The sequence below is a fragment of the Pocillopora damicornis genome, chromosome 11, assembly GCF_964200805.1.
Source record: "Pocillopora damicornis chromosome 11, jaPocDami1.2, whole genome shotgun sequence".
NCBI classification, from domain to species: domain Eukaryota; kingdom Metazoa; phylum Cnidaria; class Anthozoa; order Scleractinia; family Pocilloporidae; genus Pocillopora; species Pocillopora damicornis.
Window position 1 is genome coordinate 12,750,213 of NC_142680.1, and position 18,085 is coordinate 12,768,297.

Consider the following 18,085-nt stretch of genomic DNA (forward strand, 5'->3'; position numbering starts at 1 on the left):
AAGGGAAACTGGAACAAGATTCCAACTTTACCAAGGTGCAGATATTAAACAAACAAAGTGAAGAAAACTTTTGATAGTCCCTTAACCTTTAAACTCGGGAGAATTTTCCTTCACTTGAATGGAGGGGCTTAATTGATCCTACTCTTTGTTAATAAGAAATTTTTGAAATGGGGATTATTGTATCCAAAGAGAGTCGAAATCGAACTAAGAAAGTTCAGCAAACTGCAGCTGTCATGACAGCTTTAAAGTTAGCGTCTAAAGAGTCTAAAGAGTCTACAGAAAAAGACAGCCCCACCACCGGCCAAGCACAGGCAGGTCAAACGAGTCAGATTTTGCAAGAAACGAAAAATCATAAGGCGACTGATGAACATCTAGATTTCGACAGGGAGCACACAGCGAACTTGAATAACGATAAGTCTTCTATTACATATGGTCTCCCTGAGTTAGACGCGGCAGACCATCTTGCTTACAGCAGTGGAACTACAGGATACTGGGACAAAAGTAACAAGGCTGTTATCGGTATTCCATACTTTGGCGCCTGGAAACACAGGGTATGTAGCAGCCAGATTGCAAGAGAAAGGAGGGGGAGGGGGCAGGGGCGGGATCCCTCCACATTATGTGTCTGTTGCTGAGTACGGATTTTATCGGCAAATCGTAAGGAGAATTCCTTATAAAAAAAAAATTGGCTGTGAAGTCCATCAGTGATTTGACAGTTATTTGTTGAAAATGTGTCCTGCATGAGAGAAGCAATTTTTTTACAGTAGCTACATGATTTCACCAAAGATTTTCAACATTTACTAGGAGAGAGTGACCACCAATAAACCTACTGGGCAACACAGGTTGCCTGTTCTTATTAAAAAACCTATTTGGCCACAAGGTCAGTCAACAACATAGCCACCAGAGGTGTGACAAGGAACAGCCCCCCTTAAAAGAGTGGAGTTCCTCTCTTCTCTTCTCAGTCCATGAGAAGACCAGGGTGGGCAGCAGGAAAAGGGTTTTCTTCTGAATATTCTACTCATTAAAAAGAAGAAAGGAGCTTTGGAGAAAAGAATTCTATTGCCAAATAAAAAAAATAGAGGCCCCTTAACTCAACTACAACCTATCAATAACTTATCATTAAAAACAATTTGAAACTCTTTGCAAATGGATTGAATCTGGGACAGGATAAGAAAAAATGTTAAGCTCCAAGGTGCTAACCAGAGATTTTGTAAAATCTTAATTTCCAACATAAGTGATAAAAAAAAAATTGGTGAAACTCTCACTCAACAAGGCCTGGTTGTTAGAAGGCTAATTATATAATTATGTAGCTCTAACTCAAGGTTAAATTGTAATCTGGGTTTCTTTATTCCTTTGTTCAAAAGCCTTTTTGGGATAATTTTTCCATTCTTTTAAGAGCATCTAGTTATCAAATTGCAGACAAAAAATATTCATAGTAAGTTTTCTTTTAGAGCTTTCAGATCTGAAATGTAATTTCATACTAACCCTGGGTTATCTCAACCCAGCTTTGAACAACATATGGCCTAAATTGCCTTAACAGCTAGGGGCTATGAAAAAGTTGTTCTTTTTTTCATCTTGCCTTGTGAACAGAGTGATTGTCTGGGTGAGGGTAGTTCTTGAAAAGGATTGTTGTCGATGATGGTGACTTACATTAAACCAATCAAGCTAGAAGCTGCTTACACTGAGAGTTCCAAAGGTTGACCTCTCCCAAGCTGTCAGTAGATCAAGATAATTTGATTTTATCAACTGTATTGCTAATATGAATTTTTGATATGTTTTTAAATGATAGTACCATCAACATCCTCTTCATTTTGTCAGTTCATCTAATTATATACCTAAACATGCAACCCCCCAGATAATACTTTGCCTTGTTTTTAACGTAAACAATGAAATTTCAACCAGAAGGAACATACTTAACTATTTCATATCCACCAATCTTACTTTGAAATACAATATTAATCATTGGTAAGGACTGAACCATACCTTATCTATTTTTCATTATTAAATAAAAGTACACATGACGAAAATTTACTCTTAGCTGAATCATAAACTTATTGGAATTAATTCTGATCTTGAAAGGGAAGAAGTGCATAAAGGAAAGACAAAGTGTTATGATTTCATGAATGTGTTGTCAATTACAAAAATCAGGTGTGTAACTGAACAATGACTATGGTTTCTTGTTGACCATCACGTAGTGTTAGGACAGTGGTAGTTTTACTAACTACTTTTTAACTGGCTTTTCTTAGCAAGTGGACTTGTTACAAAAATAGGAAATTTTGTCATGGTGCATTTCTATCTCCAGGGTGTAATTCATCACCAGGTATAGTTTAAAGGCTGTTTGTAAACATTGTCCAGAGGATTATCAAGTTCAGTTTCTTAAGGTAAAATTGACTTCCTTGAATTTTATAATCCATAGACTGATGTGAATGTAAAGTAAATTTTAATTTGAATCCTTTCCTTTTTGTTACAGTAATTCTTATTTTTAAAAGAATGATACTATACCTCTAATATACTGATAAGAGTTAAACAAAGGAAATTAAATTTGAACCAAAGGTGAACTTAAATCACAGCTTAGTTTTAAATTAAGTGACAATGTATTTCCTGATTTTACAACATTCATTTCATAAGCTCAGTACAATTGATTTTCCAATGCAATTAAAAATGCCTCTTGTATTTTCAATTACACTAGGTGGAGAATGAAGAACTCTGCTCCCTATGTGGTGTTTATACTGGTGTTGAAGTCCATCCTTGCCATGTCTGTTGTAAAGTATTTCATGAGCTCTGCTTAAAGAAGAAAGGTAAACTGTATGGGAAGACAGAATTAGAAGCCTTCAGGAAAGCAAACACAGGCAAAGGATGGAGTTGCCATGAATGTGTGAGCCTCCATTTATATTTTGCAATGACTGTGTACAAAGTAATAAGTAGATATGACAGCTAACATAAAGACAAAACTTACAGGATGGCTCTGATTATTATTTGTGATGCTCCTCACTAGTCAGTTCTTTACTGTGGGTTGTTCTCACATTTTTACATGAACACTTAAATTTTAATCAGTATATTCATAGTTGTCTTCACCGAGACATTTAGTATCAGGATTCTCCAATAGTTTTTCCAACAGGAGAGATGACAATCTTTTGCACTATTGTTGTCTCACTTTTACGACCTGTATTTTGATGAAAATTAAAGTTGATGATAGGTCACTGAAATGGATCCCTCAAACTCCAAAATAGGGCTTTCATGGTAAATTTTGTTCAATTTTATGTGATTTCTTTACAATCATAGCATAGACGATGGAAAATATAATTGAATTATTTTCACTATAATTGGAAACTGGAACAAGTGTCCTAATCAACTGTAGCAAGTTATCAGAAGACTTAAGAAACTCCTGACAGCCAGAAATAACAATGAAAAAGCAAAACAGATAAAGATGGAAATTAAAATTTTAAATACCTTCTGTTGTACTTCTGAGTGTTTTCCTTTTAATTATTGCAAACAACACAATTTTCAAGATATCATTGTAGATCTTGCAAGGTGTTATGTTAAACCTTGACAGTCTTTCTCTTACCTTCTGTTACCTAGTCAAGCAAAAATTAGGAAGGCAAATGACTCAATTCTGGCACAGTTTTCATGCAACATATCCCCTCAGAAAAAGATCGAGCCTGATTTCCTACCACTGAAATAAAGGCATACATCATTCAAGGAAACTTGATGAACTTTGCTTTTATTCATTGAAGGACCAAATTTGTACATCTACTACCTTGACACCCTGAGGTAACTCTTTAAACAGAAAACTGGAAACATCCTAGTTGGATGCTACATGATTTACATGTAGTTGGTCTTAGGACCTCAAGCTCTCTCTGAAGAAATTTTGATGGATCTTTTGCTGCCAGATAAGCTCACTTTTGTCATTCAATGCGATAAGACTTTCAAATATTCATGAACAAACTTTGTGCCTTATTAAACTTCTGTTGCCCTGGATATGTTTGGCAGAAATAAGGAATTTACATTTTGATCAGGTACTAGCTAATTTGTTTACTGTTTTATTACTTCAAAATGGATGGATTGCTATTCAAAGTTGATTGTTATTTTGAGACACCAATATTGGCAGAATAGGGAGAAAAAACAGTCTCATAATGGACTTCATCCCATAATAACTTCTCCAAGTACAAGAAGATATTGTCTCCCTACTAGCCAGAAGTACTTTGTGGTTGTGTCTCAAAATTTCAATTAGGTTATTGGGTGACTTGAGTCAATTAGTTATTTGGGGTTGAGAGGTTTAGTACAATTTGGCATCTTTTCTTTTATAATGGAACAGGGTAATGCCTATCATATTGCAGATAATTAATACTAACATTACCTCAATGTGAACCTACAGTCATCATGACATTATATATTTGTAACTAAAATAATTCTTCTTTTCACCAGGAAAGTTTAACATCTCTATTAACTGATGAAGAAATGCAACAATTGATAGAGAATTTTGATAGGTTAGATGTCAATCAAGGTAAATACAATGATGTGTAATTTCAAAAACCTAATTTCATGGTGATCATGAGAATTTTTGCAAGGTTCATCATTTTATTGTTATGTGTGGAGTTAACCAACTCAGCATCTCTGACTGACAAAATTTATTTCGAACATGAAATACAATGTAGAACCTAGGAAAATGGAAAAAGTCTCACTGGGTTTTTTATTCCAGCCATTATGAATTCTATTAGCTTCGTGTATTCTGTACATTGTGTATTGTTGCTTGCTTTTGCTGACACAATGTTACATACCAGTTATCAAGTTTGGGTAATGGAAAAAAAACAACTTTGGTGAGAAGTCTGAAAATCAATTTGCATGTAAACAAAACTTTGTATGAGCTCTACTATTACAGACAGTTAATAAGTTTTGCATTACATACTATTACATGACAATAATTCATGTAATGGGAAATGATTACCAAGCTAGGTAATGATCTGACCAATCATTATTGCCTTATTTATGAAAATATGTACTCAGGTACCCATTTGCAGTGATTTTTCGGTCTTCAGGTTGGATAATTTTTGATGTAAATGCCAGAAGATACTCCAAAGAAATTTTTTATGCTCATTACAAAATCATGTACCTGAGGTGTTGTTACCATGGATACAATCAATTAATAGGAAGGACTGAAATGCCAATCAAGCACAAATTTTATTGTTTGTAGTTTTACTCACTACTGTAACACCAGGATTGAGATACAAAGCCAATTTCAATTTTAAGTTGCCAGTTCTGCTTTTCAGGCTTCTCAGGATATATCATATTTTATGATTAATATAAATTATGTAAATTGAGCTTCCAGCTGACCAATAATCTAATGAATTATTTTCAGATACACAAATAAATGAGGATGAGTATGTTCGATACCATACAGCCCAGTACAAAGACATTCATAATGAAAAAATGCCAAGCTACATGGAAGAGGAGACACACAATGAGGTAAAGGAAGCAGCAGAAATGCAACAAAAATTATCTTAAGCAAAGATCTTTTTTTTTGTCTCAATCATGATGATAATTATTGCATGAAAAACTTTTATCCTTGCATCAATCTAATATCAACATGATTCTTATCAGAACTGCAAGAATTAATGAAGGGTGTCACAAGATATTCTTCAAAACTAATTTTGTCATTGTGTTTGAATCATAAAATGAAAAAATACTGCCCTCTTTTTTTACAAGCAGGACTGGATGAAAGGTTTATGCAAAATAAAGGAAATAAACTTTTGCCCACCAAATGTTCTTATATTCTAAAAATTTACAAACAGAGTACTAGTTGTCTTTTCATGTGGGTCATGTAGTCAGAGTTTGCATAACAAAAAAGTTTAATTATCATAGTCCTAAACTAATCAGTCAATTTTTTGTTTAAGTTTAAACAAATAGACAAGGATCATACTGGTACTATTGACTGGTGGGAATTCCTTAACCATCAGGCTCTTAAAAGTATTGCAACAAACAGGAGTAAGGTGAGAAGACTGGAAAACATTTCAATTGGTAGCCATGTTACAAATTGTCCTCTGACCACACAGTTCTTGGAATTTGACATTAAAGCTTGTGATGGAGTTACAAGACAACAATTTGTGTCAGTTATGATACTTAGATTAATTAAGTTTCTATGTTTGATGCAAGAATTATGTCTTCCTTGTCATCATTTACTGTTTGTTCATCATATGATATTGTTTCAGGTGTGATGAGATTTTGTGATCATGTTTTCAGTTTCAGTTAGTAAGGATGTTATCACCTCTTGAGATACAAAAGGCCAGAGATATTTTTCATGCATTTGATAAGGATGAAGATGGCTACATCAATTCCCATGAGGTTGCTGTTGGGTTTACCAGATGGTTTGGCAACTTGAGGCTATATGACCACAGCAGTACAGGAACAGGGTAAGACAGTTACTTATTTAAAAGAAGATTAATTATTTGAAACCTGTTGGCAATGCTATGTTGCACCTAGGTTCTGCATTGAGTAAATTCCTTGTGGCTAGTTAGGTTAATTTGTGCCTTAGTTTTTAATCCTTTCTGGAAGCTTTGTTCCTGAAAAAAAAAAAAAAAACTGTTAATGAGCAGATGTACTTGTAAGGTATGTTTGTTGCTAAGCAGAGATGGAAGCAGTTCATTTGGAAGACCTCTCGATCCAAAGGATGTTTCTGGGCACATTGATCGTCACTCAAGAATATTCATGGATGCTGATACTGATAATAACAGGTACTGAATATTCTGTTAACTCCTTTTTCATTACAGATGAGGGTAAGTGGTGTTGTCAGCTTTTTAGGATGGAAACTTTTAAAATTTCACAACAATGCTGAAATTGGATAGCATTAGTGGATGTGATAATATTTCATATTCTGAGTGTCCTGATTCCTCCCTTTAACAGTGTTATTTAGAACGGCCACTTATCAATATTTACTAAAATGCAACTGAGAAGACCCAAATAATATTGAAAAAATTTGGAAATGTATTCTTTGCAATAATTGGCTCAGTAATTTCTGCTTGAACCAGTGGAAAGGAAGTACCTCTAAAGGTTGCTTTTTTGTGCATGGAAAGCTTGTGTCAAATGTTGTGTACAAATTTTTACTTTCAGACATGGTTTAAAGATTTAACAAAAGTAACAGAGAAGTTACAATTCATAGACCTACATTACAATTCATGGATCTATCAATTGTTACTTCTCTGTTACATTCATTAAATCTTTAAACCAGAGTAGCATCACACCCTATCTGATTGTCCACCTGGTTACCTTGTGAACCTTAATATATCAATTTTTACTTTATTGATAGAACAATAGAAATGTTTGTTAAACACAGATGACAAATCCATGGATTCCATAAGTTGAAAAGTTAAATTGCAACTAGAGTTAGTGGATTGTTAGGGAATTAATCCATAAATCAGTGGTTTACCATTTGGATTGCCCCCATTTCATAATTGTTGGCAATATATTGCATTATATTAATTTTTTTATTTGTATTCACAGACTGGTTTCCTGGGATGAGTATTTAAGAGAGCAGGCTCTGTACATTTTAGCTGCAAGACCAAATTCAAGTAACTAGTTGTTGTGGTGGACACAAGACTCACACTAGTGATACAGTCTGTTGCTGTTTCCAGTCAGCTCAGATCGCAGTCACTTTTACTTCTGGTCTGTACATTAAAACTTCTAAATTTTCACCAACAGATGGTTCATTTAGTTTCCTTGGTTAAAAATATTCAAAGCATGGCATATCCTGAATATAATGTCTAATTTTTGCAAAAATTTGAATTTAAGATTCCCAGTTTTCAGCAAACTACAGTGATTCAGACTTTCACCTTCATTATGCATACACTTTGTGTTTTTGTTGTTTGGAGAAAATCAGTGAGCCAATGCTTTTTGCATGATTCTTTATTTTTTATTTCAACTGTACTATCTAAAGAGTTTTCATTGCAAAGGGCGAGGGTTTGGGACAAATACACATAAATGAAAAAGGCAGTAATTTTTGGCTGATGACTGGGCAACATACTATAACTTGAAGGACTGGCATGCAAAGTAACTGTTTTTTAAAACAACATTGTGTTTCACAAGAAAGAGTGTGCTAGTTTATAGATATTTTTTTTGTAACAAGAGGTGAATGACTAATCATGATATGCAAGTACTTTGCCTACCATATTTACCCTCCCTCCCCTCCTCCTTGGCCCAGTAATTTTCTCTTCTCATCATTAGTCTTCTTAGAGGGTAAAATAGTTTTGCTGATGATCTTCAAGAAAAATCAATGTGACAGCCATTCATTAAATTTGTGATTGTTAGGTAACTACATAGTCCTAAGGAGCTTTCTGAAGAGTCTCTCTTAGTGTAACTGAAGTGACAACTTGCAAGGGTGTTTAGTCGGTTTGTTCCCAGAAGTAAATTGAAGTCAACTGTCTGATCCTGACCATGTTTATATTATTAGTTTATCATTTCCAGCTTAAAATTTTGATTTTCTGCCACCACAGTGACTACTTATCTTGCAATATAAAATGGATCTGCTTTCAGCAATTAACTTGAAAATGTAAATTACAAGTTTTTTGGATTTGACATTTGGTTAAGATAAACAGTGAACAAGCTTCAAAGCTAGTTGGTTCAGAGTCGCATCTTGTTTAGGCATGGGTTGTAGAGAGACCCCAGAAAATGCGTAACTCCAACTGGAAAGGATAACTTTTTAGTTGCACTAGTTTAACAATCAGCATTTGGACACTTTGAGAACTGAAGTAGACCAGAAACTAGAATGTATGGTTACTGCTTGGAAGGAAAGAGTTTCCATAGTTTGTCAAGAACAAAATCATCAAATTGTGAGGCACCTTACAAATTGACAACTATCCCTATGGAAAGCACAAAGATGTAAGAAGTCCTCAAGTGTTTTCCAAGGTGATCATGTTTCTAATTATCAAGTTATCTGACAAGTGTTGACAGTAACTGCTGTGATTTCTTTAGTTGAGCTAAATTTTTCCAAAATCTGCCAGCCTCACCCAGGCACTAAAGTGCATTTGATGTTTTCATTAATTGGAAATTTTCTTCAAAAGTTAGTGTTGCACTTGTAAATGTCCCCTGATGAAATATTTTAACCCCAAAGTGAACACATTTTGGAAAACTTTTCTCAAGTGCAACCCCTGCCTGAAAAAAATTAGTAATTAAGCATTCTCCTAGGATACCAGGGAATTAAAAAGGGGAAAAGATTCCTTACACCCACGTGACATATACGCAAGGCTGTGTAAAGTTTTGTATATAAGCACAACTTGAGTAGCTGCAAAGATTAACCACCTTTATTTTCAAAATAATTATGAATAAAAATTATAACAGACTGAAAATACATAGTTTTCAGCTAAATTCTAAATAAGCAAAATGTCTCTTGGTGATTTAGAAGTTAAACAGCTATTGATACTGTAGAACTTTTTGAAAGAATCAATTCAATAACTACTGTTTAACTCATAAAACCAATATTGATATACAAACAATGGCACTAGAGATCATGACACCCAACCAAGCCACAAACTAATTACCATGATTGTTTACATTTTTAAAATTTCTATCGAGATGATTGGCTTGTCTCTTTTAACTGCAACAATACTAGAAATATTTGGTTTTTTTTTTTAGTTTGATGGTGAAAAATTGCCTTCTGGTAACTACCATAATACTACTAGATTTAACTGTAACATGTCAATATAAAAAAGTTATTGGACACTTTATATTAAGTTCTCAATTAAATAAACATTGTTTGTAATAAGGTTAAATAATCATGAACAGTTTAAGTACGCAAATCATTGTAGCATGTGTCTTAAAACTTCATTTCATACATGGAAAGTGTGAAATTGATAACCAATCAAAACCGCAATCAACAGGACTACAAACTGAAAGCACAAGGTTTCAACATGTCGACTTCAGTTCATCTGATTCACATTTTTATTTATTTAATATTGTGAGCTACCAGGAATCTTAAAGTTAATTAAATAGTTGCATGCTTATACAATTTGCAGTGTAAATAACTGACTCTTTCTCATTTAACAATTTAAAAATGTATCATTGCGATCGCTGTAATAAACTTATTTCATACCAAGGATTTTTTCCTCATTACACCTTTGCTAGCAAGATTGTTGTTCTAACAATGGCTTCAGTGACCTGGTATGGATCACAGTTTGATGAAGGTCTCCTGTCTTCAAGATAGCCTTTACCATCTTCAGCACACTGACGAGGGATACGCACACTAGCACCTCGATTAGCCACTCCATGAGAGAAGTTCTCAATTGATGATGTCTCATGCAGCCCAGTCAAACGTCTTTTGTTATCTTCACCTTCATTGGGGTCATACATCCGAATGTGGTAATCGTGTCTGCTTGATAGCTTTTCAATGGCCTCATAGATGTACTTTATTCCTCCTTCTTCTCTCATTGGCTTGGTACTAGAAAGCAGTTCATGGAAAAAATAAGATTTACCTCAGACAGGTGCCTCACTAATGATTCCATTTTTTCATTACCGGTAACTAGAGTTTCATCATCATTTATATGTCTTCACTAGCTGCTTATTAAGTTTATAATCAATTTCAAGATTGCTATGCTCTGTTTTAAGTGCATTCATGGACACGCCCCCAATTATTTAAAAAGCATGGTCGCCATCAAGGAGACTTTGACAGACAACCTCTGCTCAAGTACCAGTATCCAGTTGGAAGACCATTTGTGACAATTGAAAAAAACACTTGGCAATCAAGCCTTTTCCAAGATTTGGTACAGTCTCCCGCAATCATTAAAGTCATTGCAAAATTTCAACACCTTTAAGAAATTGCTTAAAACTCACTATTGTAGGGAAGCATTTACTTTATAAGTGTTTCACATCGTATACATCTTTGTGTTTTATTGTAAATTCAAAATTTTAAATAGGTAACAGTAATTTGTAGTCAATTTTAATGTGTAAAGTGCATTTGATCATATCCTCCAGTATGTTAATTTGCAGTGTATAAATATTCAATAGATTACTACTATTATTTGTATACTGTCCTTGCCTTTTACCAAAGGAAGAATTCATCCTCAGTGAAACTTTGGCTCAGTCACTGTTGTAACTGTAACAATGTTGTAACTGTACAGTATTAAGAAGCAGTAGAAGTTGTAGCAGTGAAGAAAATTTTCACTGTTATGCTTAAAACAGCTTTTACTGCTTGAATTATTTTCTGTTAAGTCTTTTACCTGTAGTTTGTGTGAGCTCCTGCCCCATTCCAGTCCCCTGGTACTGGTTTGGGGTCAAAACTGACTGTGATTCCAAAATCTTCTGCAACACGATGTAACAGAAATCTTGACATCCAAAGGTGGTCACCCATTTGAATTCCTTCACATGGACCCACCTGGTATTCCCACTATAAGGCAAGCAACAATACGACATTATAAACACTCAATTTTGAAGACCAATTTCCTCACCCACAGTACATGTAACGGGGTGTGTTAAATATATTTTCATGAGGAATTATGTTGCTCCATTCATGGCGTATTACTTGGTCATTTATTTATTTACTTTCACCGTTACTGTAAAATATTTTAAGCAATGAGAATTACATGTTTTCTCACCTGTGCAGGCATGACTTCAGCATTAGTTCCAGCAATCTTTACACCAGCATACAGACAAGCTCGGTAGTGAGCTTCCACAACATCTCGGCCAAAAACCTTTCCTGTACCAACAGCACAATAATAGGGTCCCTGTGGTCCTGGAAAACCTCCCTTTGGCCAGCCTAAAGGGTGGCCGTCCGTGTCTAACAGCGTGTATTCTTGTTCAATACCAAACCACGGAGCGGCTTTCTAAGAAACAAAGGGAAAGAAAACGTAGATTTTACGTTAGAACAATCGTCAAGTCACGAGGTCGTGTGTTTGGAGTGCCTCCTTCACGCAGATTGGACGGAGTCAGGCAGAGGTGAAAAGATTACGGTGTTGTTTGTTCTACACTATTCTAGGTTACTAGGGCATTGGAAATTCGAGACAGGATTTATGAAATGAAAATGCGAGTTGTTCTCATTATCTCGGCCTTTCTCGACACTCTCCAACCGAAACTTGTTTTATTTCGAGTGTGCTGTAAATCTTAATAATGGGGTCAGCTATATTTCATTTCCTTTTATATTTAGATTTTAAAGTGTTTCCTTAACACCAAAATTTTTCCTTTTTTAATTTTTCGTAATTCTTACAGATTCATCCGATAACTGAAGGCTTTTGATGATACATTTTCCTTACCTTTGCAAGGTCGACATTCATAGCATCAAAGCAGCTTTTTCTCGTATTTGTTGTGGTTGGCTTGTGGTCAAATCGATGCGTCTCACACAGAACTAACTTGTTCTTTCCCCTCCTGAACGGATCTCTAAACAAAGCTACAGGATGGAGATACACATCACTATTTGAACCTTCCGCCTGGTTTGTACTGGAGCCATCGAAATTCCAAATGGGAAGATCTTCTGGTTTAGTTGGTTCCTCGCTGACAGTTCTCGTTTTGCAGCGGAGATGCTCGCCGGTTCCGTCTACCCAGATGTACATGGCTTGAATGCTGTCACCTTGATCAAGAGACATGTACTTGGCGAGCGTAGGGTTATTACTTCTCTCATCCATCGTGTTACTCTTAGAAAAAAGCTTCTTGGTGGCACAGACAGTCGTCTTTAGAGCCAGTAGACGCCGGTTCCTAGGTGCGTTCATTCAGTTTATATTTGAGACCCGGGAATTTAGTAGGCCAATCACAGTTAGTTATCAAAACACTCGTGATCGAACGCGTGTTTATCTTGACGTCAAAAGGCCTTTCAATTGAGGAACACGTGATTCCCATGCGACCAGTAACTTCACTACAATCACGTTCCAGGGAGCGTGTCTGATCCAAACAACCAGAAATGTTTTGTTCGGACCTGCAAGGCTTGTTATTCAACAAACATGCTACTGGCGAAGTGTTCCGGCCATATTTGTTTTTCAAGTGGACGGTCACAGTTTAGAGAATCGCTTGACGTTGACAGCTGCTGTTTTTCCTTCTGATCTACTGACAATGCCGTTTGCGTTTAAAATTTGAATGATTCCACGTAAATCATCGAAACCATTCGTCCAATTTTCACACATGGTATTAAAATTAACGTACACAGCATTTTTCATAAATCAGCCGGTAGAAAGAGACAAAAACTGTCATCATCAATCTTGTCCCAATAAAAATAACTGAATCAAGGAAATGAGGCCATCGTCGCTCCTGCAGGGGAGCATAGGGCATTAACCATTGGCCTTCCCACTGGACTCTAATTTTGGCAGCTCTCTTTCCCTTTTTCCACTTGATGTTCCTCTTAGAGAGCTTCTATTGACCTTTTCGAAGGCAGGATGGGTAATACTTTATTACCAGGCTTCCTGAGTAAATGCCCAGCCCAACCACTTCTGCTATGCAAACTTGACTGGCATGATTCGTGAAGTCTTCCTTACTTACTAACAAACCCGTTGACATAGAGCTTTACCGGCCATAAGCCAGTAAGCTCAAAAACTGCAAAGGCAACCTGATGACACCTGTTGCTCCTGGAATTATTTTAAACTCATTCAAGTAATCCCTTGTGAACCATTAAGACTTACTGGAATAACTTGCCAAAATAATTGCTGCTCTAGGAATTTTTCCCCTTCAAAGTCCCTTCCAGGAAATAAAACAAAGTATTTTGGAATTCTTCAACTAATGGGAATTTGTACGCACCTAAACTCTTTTCTCATCGCCAGCACTCACTTTCACATCGAAATTTCTAGTTTATGTAAGAAAAAAAGTGAATTTAAATGGCTGGTTTTGAAGGTTTCGAGTGGATCGTTTTCAACCATTTCAATACAAAAATACTCCCAGTATGTAGTAGAAAGATCCGCTTCCCTCGTCTATATTTCAGCATTAAATTTTTAGACAAAACAGTACCGTTTGTAGTTTTAATTGTTATCGCACAAATTTCTCTGATCATTGTTCCTTGAAACTTAGCTTATGTTGAAACACAAGAGTAAACAGGTATAAGGGAGATAAAGGAGAAGTTATCTAATAGAATGTAAAAAAAATATATGATTGTAACTGAAGAATGAAATAGCAATAATATGTTAATAATAAGAAAGTAATGATTATAATATAATAGCAATGATAATTCACCTCTTGATCTGCAGTCCGCTTAACGACTGGTGACTAAAAGGAGGAGAGAGGTTGGGCGATAGCTGAGCGATGATTGGACAGTGCGGTCTTCTGGGAACCTTTCTTTTCTTGTGTTTACAGCTATGGTAAATATTGGATGCGATTTTCGAGAGATTACTTTTTTCCCTCATTAACGTTGTTTGCTTCAGGATATCCTTTCCGGACAACGTTTTATCAGGTTTATTCTCGCCAGTAATTTCTCGTTAAAAAAAACAACTATTTTCTATTGGATACAAAAGAGTCGTCCAGTACGCAATAATTTATCGTTTTCGATTTCAGCTCTGAGCTAAAACAAAGATCAAATCTATACCCCATTTTACGAGTAGCACTTAATTCATGAATTCGTCAAAAAGACTGCTGATGCTTTTCTTTTAGTTCCTTGATATTTTGCAATCAACACTAAGAGGCAAACCATATACCACCATGATGCTAGCACCAGCACTACAACCACCGTTTGAACGGATGCTAAAAAAATGAGAGCTTTGTAGAATTATGAAAGACGATAGGCAGTGTCTCCCTTACTCCCAAGTTAAGGAATTTTTTTTTCCTTTTTATTCTCAAAACACTTAAAATTACACCCTTAACAAAATGTTCCAGTTGCAAAATATTTGTAACTGTGAATGTCCACCAGAAACTCAAAGCGAACAACCAGGCTTCCAACTTTGTCCCAACAAGACAAAAGAATGGTGAGTCATTAAAATTCAACTTCACGTGAAAGTGTCAATAATTAAAAGCCCGCACACAATATAAAAGTAACCATGATGATCCTTTGTGATAAGCCGCCTTGACCGAGGAATACGAGCTTGGTACGTATGTCGCCAACAAAGACTCTCTAACCACTAAGTACATTTCCAATCCGCTAAATCATTTGCGTTGCTCTTTGCAGGAACCATGGACGGCAGATTAACTTTCTGTGTTGTTTTTACGTCTATAATTCTCCTCGTCAAATCATGGCCGACAGAAATACGAGTTGCTGCAAAGCAAGAATCAGGTCAGTTGGATGTTGTTTTCTTTTGTTACCTTACTCCATTGGAATGGATCAAAATCGTGGTAATCATAAACGACTTCAAGACTGCCCTTTTTTTCCAGTTGATTTGTAAGAAAAAAAGGCTCTGCTAAAACTGAACTAAATGTTATTTTACCTTAACCAGAACTATTCCTTTATCTCAAATATATCTAAGAGTATTCCTTGTTCCATTGTTTCCATAAGGCAAGTTAGAGTAATTTCCTCCATCGTCCCTGCTACACTGAACTTCGATATCGCATGTTATTAGAAATAAACCTCCAGGGAAAATGGAAAATTTCCATTGAAAATTAATTTTCTTATGCTGAAAATTAGAAAAAAGTTGACCGAAATGGATAAGTATAAAGTATTCTGTCATATAAACATAGGTTGGCCGTTTATGCGGGCGAGGCTTGAAAGTTAGATGTTGCAGTGAAATGACTGTGAAATACTTTTTGAACGATTTTTGTATGCTAGTATCCACTATACGGCTGCGAATATATAAAATCATCTATGTGAACTGCGGATTAATAAATGAATATGAGAGTGATGTTTATGTAACTATTCCTCCTCATTTTTGGAGATATGGGTAACACTCAGCAAGGAATTCTTCACGATCAATCCATAACAGAGTAAGCTTGGAGTAACTGACAAAATCGGGTGCGAAAAGAAAATCGTTATGAGTTGATGACGAAGCTTCAAATTATGGCAAACGATTAAAGTAACAAAGTTTACGCTGCCTTCCCTTAGTTAGTTGCTCCCAAAAGAGGGAACATTTCGCTATTGTGTGAGGGACTTCATTAACGCGTGTGGGCTGGTGCCGGACTGCACCACACGTGTCGTGAATATTCAATAACGAACCTGATAAAATTTCATTGTTCCCGTTGGTAGTGTCGTCCACAAGCACCTGCAATTTAGCCCCTGTTAGAAAACTGAGTTTAAGAAATATTAAAACGGGTTTTGAATCTAGTAAGAATATTGCAGATTCGTTTACCTGTTGACTTGTAGCATTGGTAAACTGATGAACTAAAGATATCTGCGTCGGTCGCGAAATTCAGGTTGCTCGGCGGCTTTCATTGCCACAACAGCAAAACATTACTTATACGAGCTGCGTTTCGCTAGGTGGCTGACTGACCTATACCTGTCTAAAGAAAGATGTTTATGGCTTTGTCACGAGCGTAATAAGTTGAACTGAGACCTTCGGATTCCGCGGCGTGATGCTCCACCACCGATCTAAAGCTTGGTCATGACTTGACTCATGTTTGACAAGAGTCCTGCATACTGCTGGGATTTGCAATGTAGTTACACCTGCCTACTTGTCGTAATTTAATAAAGCGAGTTTCCTTTTCTAATTTCCGCAGATATAAAGATGATAAATGCAGACAACTATGTAAGGGGTATGGTTAAAAAAAGGGAATGACATAGTTGATCAACCATCTATTCATCGAGGAAAGCTAGCGTTAGTTCACTGATTTACACTTTTCTGTCACTTGTCGTCAAGTGAGTGGTAGCTGTTCAAGACTGCACTCGCCTGCTGACCATAACACAGCAAAATCTTAATCAATCGTAATCAGTTTCTCCTCATAAAAAACTGCAATGAAAAGTATAGAAATCAGACGCATTTAAAATGTAAATTATACTCGAGTGGAACGTTCATTTATGGCTAGTTATATGAATGAAATTTTGGAGAAATAAAAGCTTGACAACAATTCTTGCTGAGAAATATTATTGGAGCACTAATGGCGCTGCTTCTTCCATAATACCAATCCGTGTTTCGATGAATTCGAATTTTATTATCTGAAATGATTACTTTAATTCAATTCTTTACATGCGCGTTCTTGGGCCTTTGGCGTGACTTAAGTGATTTAAAAGATAATTTTTCTTCACTGAATGAAGTCTTTTTTCTTTTTATTTCATTCTAACGGCCAGGTGGAAAAAGACAGATGTGGTATCCTCCTCCACCACCACCCCCACCTCCACCACCACCACCACCTCCTGGCCCCCCAGGGTCAGATGGACCCATGGGACCCCCGGGACCTCAAGGACCAGACGGACCAAAAGGGCCTCCAGGGCCCCCAGGGCTACCAGGACCACCGGGGATACCAGGATATCCCGGAAATCCCGCGGGACCCCCAGGCAGACCAGGGCCTCCTGGACCTCCCGGACCGGCCGGTGGCCAAGGACCCCCTGGAGACATGGGAGCAGTTGGCGCTCCTGGTGGAGCAGGCGGAGCTGGACAGCACTTGGGAAAACGAAAGAGAGAATTAACTGAGTGGGGAGAAATCACGAGACTATGAGGGACTTCAAAACTGAAGAACATTACTGACTTATCTCAAGAATTTTAGGCTGGCTTTGACACTGCACCAGGGATTTCGGATAATTTTTTTGTATGTAAGTCGACACATTTTGTACTTCCAGGTTCGAATCATATTTACATGGTTCGGGCGTTTATGTTTTGAAATTATTTCAAGTTAGATAAGAAAAAGATTTTGTAAACAGTTGACCGTAGATCGTGAAACCATCAAGGCTAAAAATTTAACACAAAATTTGACATTCTTTTTTGTTGTTTTTGAGGACAAAAGAGATCCGAAAAAAAATTTATGGCCACTTTGGTAAACAGATGATGTTATAGTGTTGTAGAAATATCCTCAGAGATTAGTCAAATAAAGATATTTAGTTGAGTCTCAAGTTTGGTTTACCTATCTACTCATGTACAAAGGTGAATCCTTGATTGGAGTGTACCAGATTACTTCATTCATACGGTCATACCTGCATTAAGCGGCCACCGTCGGGAAATGGCTCGGAGGCCGCTCAATACAGGTTGACCGCATAATAGGATATTAAAAAAACAACAACAATAAAAGAATGTAATATTATGTCATAGATGACCTTTTAATGTACAAAAACTAGCTCAAAATT

General features: G+C 36.4%; 3 protein-coding genes across 6 annotated transcripts; 2 read left to right on the forward strand and 1 right to left on the reverse strand.

Moving 5' to 3' along the window:
- The first annotated feature begins 2 nt into the window (after window positions 1–2).
- LOC113678433 (PHD finger protein 24) lies at window positions 3–8,410 on the forward strand. The gene is made up of 8 exons (XM_027195318.2): window positions 3–551; window positions 2,687–2,872; window positions 4,423–4,501; window positions 5,354–5,460; window positions 5,889–5,984; window positions 6,235–6,404; window positions 6,621–6,725; window positions 7,492–8,410. The coding sequence occupies exons 1-8, from the start codon at window positions 168–170 to the stop codon at window positions 7,565–7,567; spliced, it is 1,203 nt and encodes a 400-aa protein (XP_027051119.2). The 5' UTR covers window positions 3–167; the 3' UTR covers window positions 7,568–8,410.
- Window positions 8,411–9,265: 855 nt separating this feature from the next.
- On the reverse strand, window positions 9,266–12,700 carry LOC113678434 (glutamine synthetase). The gene is made up of 4 exons (XM_027195319.2): window positions 12,228–12,700; window positions 11,574–11,801; window positions 11,199–11,365; window positions 9,266–10,420 (listed from the first exon to the last, which is right to left on the reverse strand). Exons 1-4 carry the CDS (start codon window positions 12,678–12,680, stop codon window positions 10,093–10,095), a joined length of 1,176 nt encoding a protein of 391 aa, XP_027051120.2. The 5' UTR covers window positions 12,681–12,700; the 3' UTR covers window positions 9,266–10,092.
- On the forward strand, window positions 12,526–17,854 carry LOC113678435 (uncharacterized). Of its 4 annotated transcripts, XM_027195321.2 has the most exons (5): window positions 12,526–12,670; window positions 14,139–14,249; window positions 14,795–14,849; window positions 15,050–15,154; window positions 17,096–17,854. In XM_027195321.2, exons 2-5 carry the CDS (start codon window positions 14,247–14,249, stop codon window positions 17,461–17,463), a joined length of 531 nt encoding a protein of 176 aa, XP_027051122.1. In that variant the 5' UTR covers window positions 12,526–12,670; window positions 14,139–14,246; the 3' UTR covers window positions 17,464–17,854. The 4 variants fall into 4 exon arrangements, with proteins under 4 accessions (XP_027051122.1, XP_089044077.1, XP_027051124.1 ...); XM_089187951.1 differs by lacking the exon at window positions 14,795–14,849; XM_027195323.2 differs by lacking the exons at window positions 12,526–12,670; window positions 14,795–14,849 and having other exon boundaries at window positions 14,128–14,249.
- Window positions 17,855–18,085: the final 231 nt, after the last annotated feature.

Coding starts and splice junctions, on each gene's coding strand:
- LOC113678433 (XM_027195318.2), top strand. CDS start 168: ATGGGGATTATTGTATCCAAAGAGAGTCGAAATCGAACTAAGAAAGTT. Junction 2,873..4,422: donor GATGGAGTTGCCATGAATGT/GTGAGCCTCCAT, acceptor TCTTTTCACCAG/GAAAGTTTAACATCTCTATT. Junction 6,405..6,620: donor CACAGCAGTACAGGAACAGG/GTAAGACAGTTA, acceptor GTTGCTAAGCAG/AGATGGAAGCAGTTCATTTG.
- LOC113678434 (XM_027195319.2), bottom strand. CDS start 12,680: ATGAACGCACCTAGGAACCGGCGTCTACTGGCTCTAAAGACGACTGTC. Junction 11,366..11,573: donor CTGAAGTCATGCCTGCACAG/GTGAGAAAACAT, acceptor CTTGCCTTATAG/TGGGAATACCAGGTGGGTCC. Junction 10,421..11,198: donor GGAGCTCACACAAACTACAG/GTAAAAGACTTA, acceptor ACTGCTTTCTAG/TACCAAGCCAATGAGAGAAG.
- LOC113678435 (XM_027195321.2), top strand. Junction 14,850..15,049: donor CCCAACAAGACAAAAGAATG/GTGAGTCATTAA, acceptor TGCTCTTTGCAG/GAACCATGGACGGCAGATTA. Junction 15,155..17,095: donor TGCTGCAAAGCAAGAATCAG/GTCAGTTGGATG, acceptor TCTAACGGCCAG/GTGGAAAAAGACAGATGTGG.